The 14,206-nt window shown below is 39.4% G+C and overlaps 1 protein-coding gene across 1 annotated transcript in view; it reads left to right on the plus strand.

Moving 5' to 3' along the window:
- Positions 1–230: 230 nt before the first annotated feature.
- LOC143682821 (serine/threonine-protein kinase greatwall-like) overlaps positions 231–14,206 on the plus strand; it is a 51,429-nt gene continuing 37,453 nt past the window's right edge. Inside the window, 3 exon segments of the mRNA XM_077159284.1 lie at positions 231–348; positions 13,612–13,718; positions 13,985–14,135. Coding sequence (XP_077015399.1) covers positions 231–348; positions 13,612–13,718; positions 13,985–14,135 — 376 coding nt within the window.

The raw sequence follows: 14,206 nt of genomic DNA on the forward strand, positions 1-14,206 counted from the left end.
ATTTGCTTTGTTTTCATTTTGTAGTGAATGCCTCGCCTGGGATTGTGGTGTTGGCCTGTGCCTACATCAGACCCCCACTCACGTTCTCCTCTGCTCTGATGGGACTTCCAGCATCTTGATTGCCAGAGACTTACCCAGGTGATCCTGAGCAAATCCCTCAATCAGCCCAGCCCTCCAGGAGCTGAGTTTCCTCATTTGAAAGAGGAGACAGTTCCATTGCATGGGGCAGAATGCATAATGTGCATAAGAGAAGCATTGTCTCAAAGGATGCAGGCGTCACCACCATCGCTGCCACTGGTGCAACCTACAGAGCTGCTGGCATAGAGCAGCGTAATGGAAAGAGCCCCGGTAAGTCAGCCAGCACTAGTGCTCCCCAGCTGCGTCCTGCTGCATCACCTTCGCGGTTGCACGGGGACAGGAGGGGCTCTGGCCAGTGGATGAGCAGAAGCACCAAACCATTTAATCAGATTTAGTCTGATTCTTTCTCCTGTCTCCTCTTGGCCCAAGAGGCCTTGTGATTGTTTCAGCTATCTCTGCCTAAGCAGACACGGCTCCTGCCAGCTGGGTGCTTGTAGCTGTGTGCAGGGGATTCCCTGCTGACTACAGGGGACTTGTCATGTCAGTGTAAAATCAACCGTTGAGCCCCTGAGGTTTTGGATCATTTGTTGTCACAGCATAACCTCACCCGTCCTAATGATAAAGGCTGTGACAGGCCTCAGGGTAAAGAAATTCTAGCCCTAGCTACGGCCTTATGACTTATCTGCCCTTGAGCAAGTAAACTTAGAGTATGTCATCTCTAACATCCTTTCAGCTCTGGAAGCTCTAAGATCCAGCAGCAGAAGGCAAGTGACAAAGAAATACGTACCCTTTGCTAAAGAATTCAATAAAATCTCAGTCATGCCCACCCCCTTCCCCTTGGGAGTGAATCAAGCTGGAACAGCTAATAGTTTAAGTTTTAGACAATACTTTTAATTGCTTTAAATTATACATGTACCTGCCTTCTAAAAGAGAGTGTATTAAACATAGTTGAGCTTTGGGTGACTCACGGTCACTGTTATTTCATAGTGATATCCTCTGAACCATTCATGCCCATAGGACTACTTGTTCCTCCAACTGCCTAAACCACTCATTTTACTTGAATCTTTGTTTTGAATTTTTTTAGTTTTTCAATGCCTTCATGTCAGCTATTCCTTTTTATTGCTGTCAATGTGCTGACTGCCTGCAAACTCCCATTTACCTGCTTCTTTTGACTGGTGCTAAGCTGTTATAGAGGGAAAGCAGACCCGACTGTTGGATAGAATTCTACATAATGCCAAGGACACATAGGATCCAAGGAAGAGGCTATGATAGTTTCCTAACAAATGGGTCTCAGCCTCTGTGATGGCACAGTGTGTCTCCTGACTCAATGTCTTGTTCTCAAGCATACTGTACAGAGGTGGATTTTCCTGCTAACTGAGCTCTGGTTAGACAGGAACCCCAGCAACACAGATTCAAAATCAAGTTGCTCTTATGTGCTTGACAGCTTTAGAAATACTTCTTAGACCACTGCCAAATGTAACGTCATCATGAAAGAATTTGTTCCTCATGACAGTTGGGAGGTGGAGAGCAGGATGATTTCATGCACAGCTCTGCAGCCAGGCTGCCTGGGTGAGAGTCCTGTTTAACCATTGCACGCTGCATGGAGATGGAGCGGTACATGGACCTCTGGGGGCCTTCGTGCTCTCATTTTAAAATCAGGGTTAATAAACTAAATGTGCAACAGGTAAAGAGCTTAGAGAAGTTTCTAGCATGCGGCAGCTTTCAATAAACATTAGATCTGTTGTAATAATTATTTTCCTCTGTTCTTCTCATATGTTTACTATTATAGATATTAAATAATAGCTGCAGGGCCACGGTGGCTCAGCAGGTAAGGATGCTTGCCTGCCATGCCCGAGGACCCGGGTTTGATTCCCGGTGCCTGCCCATGTAAAAATAAAAAAAAAATTAAAAAAATAAATATAAAAAAATAATAATAGCTGCAAAGAATATAATGGTGGCTGCTGGTTCATATACTAGTTTATCATTTTTCATTAGTGGACACTGGAAAGAGGGCAAAGAGGAGTGAACGGTGCTCAGTGGAAAAGCCTGACAAATGTTTTCCTTGTAATTGGCGGTTACCTTTCTTTCTTTCTTAGTGGCACATAAAAACGAGGCCTATTACAATGGATGGAATCTTAGACTGGATGAAATATGGTAACTGTCTTTTTGTAACTTTTCACTTAGACTTCTACTTTACTCAAATTGCCTCATTATGTATTGCAGTGCACGTGTGACAGGTTTCCTAGGTTACATTCCACTTGTGAAGGTTCATCCTGGGCACTCGACAGGCTTGGTGGTTCCCCAAAGTGCCCTCAGCAGTGGATTTACAAATCCACTGGGCTTTGTAAGTGGGTGGGCTCATTTCTGCAGGTAGTTAATTCTACTGTTTCATTCACCTTTTAAATGGTGGTGTTTTCATTGCTGAAGCTCCTGGAATGCATCATACCGGAAATGGAATGGCTTTTAGAAAGGGAATTGATTAACTTACATGTTTCCAGTTCTAAGACCACAGAAATGTCCAAACTAAGGCATCCAGAGAAAGATCTCTTCACTCTGAAGAAAGGGCTGCATGGCATCTGGGTTTCCTCTGTCACATGGGAAGGCACAGGGTCAGCATCTGCTGGTCCTGTCTTAGCTTCTCTGGGACAAACATTGGATTTCTTCTCAGCTTCCCTTGGCTCTCTCCAGGTTCCAGCTTTCCAAAAACTGTGGGTCTTTGCTTCGTATCTTTGGAAGGTACACACTGACATTTGCTGGGCTCTGTGTCTCCAAAAGACTCTGTGTTACCTCTGGTTCCTGTCTAGCTTCTGTCAGCTCTCTCACCTCCTGGTATTTCCTGGAGCTTCTGCATTTCCAAACATGTATGTCTGTGTCTACATCTCTTCTGAAGCAACTGCGCACTTCTAAAATGTCTCCCTCTTTAAAGGACTCCAATTAACTAATCAAGACCCACCTTGAATGGTCTGGGTCGCATCTCCATCTAATCAAAAGGTCACACCCTCTATTGGGTGTGCCGCATTTCCATAGAAGTAATGTGATCAAAAGGTCCTACCCTAAACAACAGGTCAGCCCCCACAAGATTGGATTCGGAAAGGAACATGGCTTTACTGGGGTACATAACAGTTTCAAACGAGCACAGGTGGTGACTTTAATTGGTCTCCAAGTAGAGAAACCCCGTACTGCAGTGCTTAGGGACGTGTGGCAAGCCCAAAATTCCATGTCATGGCATGCCTTCCAGACTCCAGGCTGCAACGCTCATCTTGGTTTTCAGCCTTTGCCATGTGATAGATATTCACTGTAAGATTTTAACAGAGTGGATATGCTTTCTAATTGCAGCAAAGTTTAAGTATTAAAATGATCAAGTCTTGGGGATTTGCATAAAGGGTTTAGAGTATTTACTGTAGTAACATAATATTGTCCTAGCTAAGGGCCTTGTTATTTCCTTTCCAACCCTTTATTTAAGAGCTTTGATTATGGATGTAGGAAGCCTGAACTAAAACAAGTTTACATAGCAGGGCCCATACTACCTAATCATAGATTACAGCTTGTGATAAAAGAAAACGAGGCACTCTACATGTAATGACTATCTGGAAAGAATTTAAATTACAAGCCTAAGCTGAAACGTCTTGGATTTTATTAGGTAATAGAACTGATAATATCCAAATGGAATACATAAATTACTATATTTAGAGTCAGCACTTGACCCTTAATCACATCCTCTAAGATAATATCACTTTTAATCTAAGATAGTATCACTTTTAATTATTGGTATGTGATATTTTCGTATAAGTACACATCATATTTATATATGTGCATGCTCCCAAGCAGTATTCTTTCTTCTTCATTTTTTATTAATTATTAAAATTTTTAAAAAAATAAAACAACAAACACAAACATTCTTAACTTATGATCATTCCATTCTACATATATAATCAATAATTCACAGTATCATCACATGGTTGCATATTCATCATCATGATCATTTCTTAGAACATTTCCATCAATTCAGAAAAGAAACGAAAAGACAAGAGAAAAAAATCATATATACCGTACCCCTTACTCCTCCCTTTCATTGATCACTAGCATTTCAATCTAAATTTATTTTAACATTGTTCCCCCTATTATTTATTTTTATTCCATATGTTCTACTCGTCTGTTGACAAGGTAGATGAAAGGAGCATCAGACACAAGGTTCTCACAATCACACAGTCACATTGTGAAAGTTATATCATTATACAATCATCCTCAAGAAACATGGCTACTGGAACACAGCTCTACATTTTCAGGCACTTCCCTCCAGCCTCTCCATTACATCTTGGATAACAAGGTGATATCTATTTAATGCATAAGAATAACCTCCATGATAATCTCTCAACTGTGTTTGGAATCTCTCAGCCATTGACACTTTATTTTGTTTCATTTCACTTTTCCCCCTTTTGGTCGAGAAGGTTTTCTCAATCCCTTGATGCTTAGTCTCAGCTCATTCTAGGATTTCTGTCCCACATTGCCAGGAAGGTCCATGCCCCTGGGAGTCATGTCCCACATAGGCAGAGGGAGGGTGGTGAGTTTGCTTCTTGTGTTGGCTGGAGAGAGAGGTCGCATCTGAGCAACAAAAGAGGTTCTCTTGGGGGTGACTCTTAGGCCTAATTTTAAGTAGGCTTGACCTATCCTTTGTGGGGTTAAGTTTCATATGAGTAAACCCCAAGATTGAGGGCTCAGCATATGGCTTTGGTTGTCCCCACTGCTTGTGAGAATATCAAGAACTCAACTTGGGGAAGTTGAATTTTCCCCCATTCTCACTATTTCCCAGAGGGGACTTTGCAAATACTTTTTTATTCACTGTTTAAATCACCCTGGGATTTATCAGGGCATCACTCTGGACAAACCAACAAAATCTCATGCCCTACTCAAGGTTCCATATACTTATGGTGTTCAATTAAGCTGTCTACATAAGTTATATTAGGAAATGCGCTAGTCAAAATATAATTTTGTACCAAATAAACATTTTTTTGCTTTAGTCTCACACATAAGTTAAAATTTTAAAATATTAATTACTATCAATTTTCAACACCCTGCAGTAATGACATTCCTTGTTCTTCCTCATGCAAAAGCAATTTTTAAAATTTTTACATTTAGAAACTATCATTATACACTCTAGGCATCCTAGATTATACTATCTCAGTCTTATCATCTATCTTTCTTTCTGATTTCATTTGTGCCCCCAGCCCTCCTCCCTCTATCATTCTCACATTCAGCTTCATTCAGTGTTTCAACATAGATGTATTACAGTTAGGTAGTATTGTGCTATCCATTTCTGAGTTTTTACAATCAGTCCTGTTGTACAATCTGTATCCCTTCAGCTCCATTTACCCAATATCTTACCCTATTTCTACCTCCTGATGGCCTCTGTTACCAATGAAATTCTCCAAGTTTATTCACTAATGTCTGTTCATATTAGTGAGACCATACAGTATTTGGCTAATCTCACTCAGCATAATGTCCTTAAGGTCCATCCATGTTGTTACATACTTCATAACTTTATTCTGTCTTATGGCTGCAGAATATTCCATCATATGTATATACCACAGTATATGATGACGTATATACCACAGTTTGTTACTTCTAACAAACTTCTAACTTATGTCTAAGTAACTCTTAGACATGCCTATAGGTAGTCTAGGAAGCTTCTATGCTACCTACATAAGCTTCACAAGCGTAAGCCTCATGATCGAGGGCACGGCCTATTGATTTGGGTGTCCCTAAAGTTTGACACGGTATCTAGGGATTTTCTGATGGTAAGATTTAATAGTTCTATATTCTTTCGCCCCTCCCTCGAGATACTTTGCTAATACTTTTTGATTATCTGCTTCATATACTCTAGGATATGTCTAGGTATTACAATAATTATGCAGGATTAAAGGACCTCTTTCTTATTCTGTGCTTCCTGTGTTTCAGTTGTTTAAATGAGCTATATAGATAGGTTGAATTAGATTATGTACTACAGAAAATTTCAGTTCCAGAGCAAATAAACCTTTCTTCCATTGGTCTCAAAGAATATGTGTGATTCTAAAATATAGACAGTATCTTCCTTACCCCTATGTTCTGAGTTACTTTAACTCCAACCCGTTCAGCTTTGTTCTTATCTCTAAATATCAGGTTGTGTATATATATATATATATAACAGCCTCTCAAAATCCAGATATAATAATCACCACTCTGGACTTAATATGTCTGCTCTATAAGTTTGCAATCTCGGCCCCTGTTTTCTTATAAGCATTTTCTAAGGGTGACCATACCATTGTTGTTTTTTTGTTTCTGCTTATTTTGTCTCACCAAATGCCCCACATGTTCATTCACATCGTTGCATGTCTCATGACACTGTTCGTTTATGTAGCAGTACAACCTTCCATCATAAGTGTACTACTTCGTTTGCCAATCTACTTCTCCATCATTGCATCCTTCAGCCACCTGCATTCATTGGGCATAACGTAGAGGGCCCAAAGTCCACAGTCCATCAACATTCTAAATTTTAGATACTTTCATTGTTCCCAAGAGACAGAAAACCAATGAACATACCCTCACCAAGTAGGAAATTTAAACCTCCTCTTAACTCCTGTCCCTCACCCCATTATTCATCTCTGCTATTGCTGTGATAGTGCTGATGTTTTCCTTTTGAACATAGCTCATAGCATGCAATAGCAGTTTTCCCCTTGTACCCTGGGCTTAAACACTCTTCGTACAAGAATCGTATCTTTGAAATAATTCTTACAAGAACTGATTCATATTTCTAGTGTGAGTCAGTGGGACACGTAGGTCTATACAACCCTTTCAATCTTGTTCATCTTCAATATGGTAATATTACTTCTAGACCCACTAGAGAATCACCTTTGCTCCTAACTGTTCCCTTACATTGAAGTTCAACCTCATTAGCCAACGGTTCACCCATCTCCAGCTTCTGTGTATCTCTAAGTCCCCTATCTTCTGTATTATAAGCCTCTGACTATACGTTTATGCTGGTCATAAAAGTGGACTCATATAGTATCTATCCTTTCGTGTCTGGCTAACTTCACTCAGCACTATGTCCTCAAGGCTCATCCATCTTGTCATATGCTTCAGGGTGTCATTTTGTCTTACTGCTGCATAAATATTCAATTGTATGTATATACCACATTTTGTTGATCCACTCCTCTGTTGATGGGCATTTGGTTTGTTCCCATCTCTTGGCAATTGTGAATAATGCTGCCATGAACATCAGTGTGCAAATATCTGTTTGTGTCATTGCTTTTAGTTGTTCTGGGTATATACAAAGTAGTGCTACTGTTGGGTCATAGGGCAACTCGATATTTAGTTTCCTAAGGAGCCACCAAACAGTCTTCCATAGTGGCTGCACCATTACACATTCCCACCAGCGATGCGTAAGTGTCCCAGTTTCTCCATTCTCTCCAACATTTATAGTTTCCTGTTTGTTTAATAGCAGCCATTCTTATAGGGGTGAGGTGATATCTCATTATAGTCTTGTTCTCCATTTCCCTGATAACCAGTGGAAATAAACATCTCTTCATGTGCTTCTCATGTTGCTGTTTTTTTTGCATGGGTAGGTCAAACCCAGGTCTCCGGCATGGCTGGTGAGAACTCTGTCTGCTGAGCCAACGTGGCCCACCTAGGAGTGTGTTATTTATTTATTTATTAAAAAATTAAGAGACAAAATAAAACATCAACTTACATAATCAGTAATTCACAATATCATCACTTAATTGCATATTCATCATCTCTTAGAACATTTGCATTAATTCAGAAAAAGAAATAAAAAGACAATAGAAAAAGAAATAAAACGAACACAGGAAAGAAAAAAAAAAAAGATTATACCTACCACACCCCTTACCCCTTGCTTTCATTTATCACTAACATTACAAACTAAATTTATTTTAGCATTTGTTCCCCCTATTATTTATTTTTATTCCATATGTTCTACTCCTTTGTTGATAAGGTAGATAAAAGGAGCATCAGACACAAGGTTTTCACAATCACACAGTCACATTGTGACAGCTGTGTCATTATTCAATCATCCTCAAGAAACATGGCTACTGGAACACAGCTGTACATTTTCAGGCAGTTCCCTCCAGCCTCTCCATTACATCTTGAATAACAAGATGATATCTACTTAATGCATAAGAATAACATCCAGGACAACCTCTCAACTGTGTTTGGAGTCTCTCAGCCATTGACAATTTGTTTCATTTCACTCTTCCCCCTTTTGGTCAAGAAGGTTTTCTCAATCCCTTGATGCTAAATCTCAGCTCATTCTAGGGTTTTTCTCAATCCCTTGATGCTGCGTCTCAGCTCATTCTAGGATTTCTGTCCCACGTTGCCAGGAAGGTCCACACCCCTGGGAGTCATGTCCCACGTAGACGGGGGAGGGTGGTGAGATTGCTCTTTGTGTTGGCTGGAGAGAGAGGCCACATCTGAGCAACAAAAGAGATTCTCTTGGGGGTGACTCTTAGGCCTAAATTTTAAGTAGACTTGACCCATCCTTTGTGGGGGTAAGTTTCATATGAGTAAACCCCAAGACTAGGGGCTCAGCCTATAGCTTTGGTTGTCCACACTGCTTGTGAGAATATCAAGAATTCAACTTGAGGAAGTTGAAATTCTCCCCGTTCTCACCATTCCCTGAAGGGGGCTTTACAAATACTTTTCCACTCACTGATCAAATCATTCTGGGATTCATCGGGGCATCACTCTGGACAAACCAGCAAAATCTCATGTCCTACCTGAGATTCCAAGTACTTACGGTGTTCAATCAAACTATCTACATAAGTTATATTAGGAAATGCACTAGTCAAAATATAAATTTTGTAACAAATAAACATTTTTTGCTTTAGTCTCACACATAAGGTGACATTTTAAAATATTACCATCTATTTTCAGCACCCTGCAATAATACATTCTTTTGTTCTTCCTCATGCAAAAACATTTTTAAAATTTGTACATTGTACATTTCACTATTATTATACACTCTAGGCATTCCTAGATTATGTGATCTCAATCTTTAACATCCATCTTTCTTTCTGATTTCGTTTATGTTCCCAGCCCTCCTCCCTCTACCATTCTCACATGCAGCTTCATTCAGTGTTTAGGAGTGTGTTATTTAATCTCCGTATATTTGTGAATTTTCTCATTCTTTGGTGGTTAATGAGATCCAACTTTATCCTATAGTGATCAGAGAAAGTGCTTTGAATAATTTCAATATTTTTAAATTTATAAAGACCTGTTTTGTGCTCCAGCATATGATCTATGCTGGAGAATGTTCCATGAGCACTAGAGAAGAATGTATAACCTTGTGCTTTGGAATGCAATGACCTATACATGTCTGTTAGGTCTAATTCATTTATCATGTTATTTAACTTCCCTGTTTCCTTGTTGATCTTCTGTCTGGTTGTTCTATCTATAGAACACTCTCTATCTATAGAGGAGAGTGGTGTATTGAAGTCTTCTACTATTATTGTTGAAACATCTATTGCTCCCTTCAGTTTTGCCAATGTCTGTCTCATGTGCTTTAGAGCTCCTTGATTGGTAGCATAAAAATTTATGATCATTATATCTTGGTGAATTGATCCTTTAATTAGTGTATAGTGTCCTTCTTTGTCTCTTATGATGTCTTCACATTTAAAGTCTATTTTGTCTGATATTAGCATAGCTATTCCTGCTTTCTTTTGATTACAACTTGCGTAGAAAATCTTTTTCCATCCTTTCACTTTCAATCTATTTGTATCTTGTAAGCAACATATAGCTGGAATATGTTTCTTAATCCATTCTGCCAGTCTGTATCTTTTAATTTTAAGTTTAGTCCATTAATATTCAAAGTTATTACTGAAAAGGCATGTCTTGATTCCATCATCTTATCTTTTTTATTTTATTTGTCAGATCTACATATTCCTTTGCCTCTTTCTCTTTGTATTCTTTAAATTACCCTTAGTGGTACTGTTCAATTCTGTGCCCTCCTCCAGACCTCCCTCTCCTGTCTTTTTTTTTTCAGCCAGCAGAACTCCTTTTAGTATTTCTTCTAGGGCCAGTCTCTTGTTGACAATCTCTTTCAGGACTTCTTTGTCTGTGAAAACTTTAATCTCTCCCTCAATTTTTAAGGGCAATTTGGCTGGGTACAGAATTCTTGGGTAGAAATCTTTCTCTTTCAGGATCTTGAATATATCATATCACTGCCTTCTTGCCTCCAGGGTGCTAGCTGAGTATTCTGAACTCAGTCTTATTTGGTTTCCCTTGTATGTAGTAGATTGTTTTTCTCTTGCCACTTTCAGAATTTTCTGCTTCTCTTCAGCGTTTGACAGACTGATTAGTATGTGCCTTGGGGAAGGCCTATTTGGATTTATTCTGTTTGGAGTTCTTTGGGCCTCTTTGACTTGTATATTTATGTCCTTTATAAGGGTTAGGAAGTTTTCCTCCATTATATCCCCTACTACTCTTCCTAGCCCTTTACTCCTCTCTTCTCCTTCTGGGACACCAACGATTCTTATATTTGTGTGCTTTGTTTTGTCTGTCATTTCCTGAGTTCCCATTCAATTTTTTCCGTCTTTTTTGCCATTTGCTGTTTTGAGTTTTCAAAGTCAATTATCCTGTCCTCTGTATCACTTATTCTTTCTTCTGTCTCTTCAAATCTGATGTTGTATGCCTCTAGTATGTTTTTTATTTGGTCAACAGAGTTTTCAATCTCTGTGATTTCCACTTTTTTTCTATTTATTCTTTCAAATTCCTCTTTGTACTCTTCTACTGTCTTCTTGATCTCCTTTATGTCATTTGCTATCCCACTTATTTTATTAAGTAGAGTTGTATGAACATCTTTGATTAGTTGTTCCAATGTCTGTGTCTCCTCTAGTGTTTTAATTTTGTCATTAGGCAGGCTATATCTGTCTGCATTGTGATATGCTTAGTGATCTTCTGCTGTCTTCATCTCATGTAAATATCTTGACTGATTTACTTTGGGAGTTGATTTCTTTAGTAGTCTAAGGCCTTGTGTTTGCAAGATGGTTGTACAGCAGGGAGCAGCGCATGGGGAGGAGCACTCAGTACGCTGATTTGTTTCAGGGCATATATGGGTGCAGGTTGGGGACCTTTTTTACACTGATTCTTGTGATCGTGGGCACCCAGTGGCCAGGGAGGATGTAGCTGTGCCGGTGCACTGGTCCGGGGAGCATAACCCTGGTGTGCTCTGATCTAAGGCACAGGTCCCTTTCTGTGCATGTGTAGAGCTGTGGCAGCAGGTTGGCATTATGCCTTCATGGATTGTGGCAGATGTGACCCGGCTGTGCAGGTTGGAACTTTCTCAGAGCTGGAAGTGAGGCTGAGGTCTGTGCGCATGTGTAGTTCTAGGACTGCTGTAAAGTGTGGTTCCCAGAGCTGAATTATGTGATTGGGGATCCATGTGTGTGCATGGGCCTGGGAGTGCTGTAAAGGGATGTGCTGAGCTTGGGAAAGCGGGGTGAGTCTGTGCAACACTATGGGCGGGGGTGGGGGTAGCCTAGGTATGGAGGTTAGTGCCCGCAGCCTTTATTTACTGGCAACAGCCTGCAGGGAACAAGAAGGGGGTTGCAGTGCTCAGGAGAGGTACAGGAGAGGTGAGTTGGGCTGCACTTGGGATGGGGGTGGGGAGCAGGTACGTGCACTGGGGGCTGGTGGGATGGGGCACCTGGAGCGCAGGGAATGGGAGAGGGTGGTGGGGTTCAGGTGCATGGTGTGTGGGGTGAGTCGCCAGTCACGAGGCTGCACTGGTGAGGGCAGCACGCCCACGACATGTGGCCTGGCTTACTTCCTTGTCCTGCTCTCTAGTCCATGACTCCTGTGGGCTCTGCGCCTCCGTGCCAGGCTCCAGCCTTCTGCCTCTCAGTTCCTCGGCCTCTACAACCAGCGCTGCTGCAGGTGGTGCAGAAGGTTCTTCCAGGTCAGCCACACTCATGAATAGCCGTCTCAGTCGCCCTCCTGTCCCCTCTCTAACCTTTCAGTGGAGTAGGGTTAACCTCGAGCCACTCTAGTCAGCCATCTTCCTGGAAGTGATATTCTTTTTTTTTCCTTTTTCTTTTTTAATTTTTATTCTAAATAACATATATATATAACTTAAAATTTTCCTCTCTCGACTTTCAAATGTATAATTCAGCACTGTTAATTACATTTACAGTGTTTAACTACCATCACCACAATCCATTACCAAAACTTTCTATCGTCCCAAAGAGAAACTGTACATTTTAAGCTTTAGCTCCCTATTCCCTACCCTACCCTGTCCCCTGGTAACCTATATTTTAGTATCTGACTTTATGAGTTTGCTTATTCTAATTATTTCCTATCAGTGAGATCTACAATATTTGTCTTTTGTGTCTGCCTTATTTTATTCAACATGATGTCTTTAAGTTGTTGATCCCTGTTGTTGCATATATTAGAAACTTCTTTCCTTTTTACAGCTGAATAATATTCCATTGTGCATATATATCTCATTTTGTTTCACCTTTCATTTGCCAAGGAACACTTGGGTTGCTTCCTATCTTTTGGCAATTGTGAATAAGGCCTCTATGACCATTGGTGTGCAGATATCTGCTTGAGTCCTGCCTTTCAATTTTTGGGGGTATATATTTAGAATGGGGTTTTATAATTCTATACTTGACTTTCTGAGGAACTGCCAAACAATCTTCCACAGCAACTGTACCATTTTACATTCCTACCAGGAGCAAATGAGTTTTCTTATTTCTCTGCATCCTCTCCAACATTTGTACTTTTATGTTTTGTTAATAGTAGCCATTCTGATGGATATTAAATTGTTTCTCACTGAGGTTTGATTTGCATTTCCCTAAAGACTAATGATGTTGAGCCTCTTTTCATATGCCTTTTTGCCATTCATGTATCTTCTTTAGAGAAATGCCTTGTCAGTTCTTTGGCACATTTTTTAATTGGGTTGTTTGTCTTTTTGTTGTTGAGTTGAAGGATTTCTTTATATATTCTGGATATTAAACTTTTATGGGTTTGTAGTTTCCAAATATTTTCTCCTCTTTAGATTGCCATTTTATTTTCATGGTAAGTCCTTTGCTGTGCAAAAGTTTTTAATTTAGTGAGAATAGATTCTGTTATTGAAATTTATATTCTTAGACTCTTGATTCTGTTCCTTGATGTTCTCACCTCCTTCATTTCTAATATTTGATTTATGAAAAATTATTTTGTTGATAGTTAGCTAACATTCTTTTTAGTTACTGAGCACTCCCTGAGACCTAAGAATTTGGGCCATTTCACTGCATTTTTATTTATTTCAGAGCAAGACTCTGTCCTATTAAACTTTTTAATGATTTCAGTCACTTGATTAGTTCTGTATGATTCCTCTATGGCATAGTGATTTCTCTGGGTATATGTATCTTGTATAAGCCAGTTGTCGGTAAGGTTAATGTAGAAAAAGGTACAAAGTTTAAAACACCCCATGTGACTTGATTTAGTCTATGTCAGTTAGTGTTTTTAAAGAAATCATTGTACTTTTCTTTGCCTGCATAGATATCAATATGATGGATATCCTAACTACACCCTCAGTGGCTAAACCTGCCCAAGGCTATTCAAGAACCCCAGGACAAGTATTATCTCTTATCAGCTCTTTGGGATTTGTAAGTATTTGATAAGAAAAAAAACAACACATAACCTTCCCTTTCCGTGATTACCATTTAAAATTTGAAATTCCGACTCTTTCATGTATTCTTTCTTTTTTTAAATATATGATCAAGGAAGATTTAAATATCAAGCATGTTGAATCATTTTTATACTTTTAGTTTTAAAATTTATTTACTTAAGTGGTATAATAATCTGTCTTAGGTGGTGTTTTCATGAAGGTAAATCTGTTAGAATTCAAAAAAAATCTTTCTCTTTTTAATAGTACACACCAGTTGGAGAAAACATTCAAAGCTCTGTGGATATTCTTTCAACTCATGCATCTGAAACATCACAGCTTTCTCAAGAATTAATTTGTCCTATGTCTACAGATGAACAGGACATTACTGCACATTCTAGCAAACTCCTAAACTCATGTAAGTATGAAATGGAACAGTACCTTTTTCTATTACATTTGTCCTTTGAGAGACAAAATTAGTATTTCTAA

Source organism: Tamandua tetradactyla, chromosome 1 (genome assembly GCF_023851605.1).
Source record: "Tamandua tetradactyla isolate mTamTet1 chromosome 1, mTamTet1.pri, whole genome shotgun sequence".
NCBI classification, from domain to species: domain Eukaryota; kingdom Metazoa; phylum Chordata; class Mammalia; order Pilosa; family Myrmecophagidae; genus Tamandua; species Tamandua tetradactyla.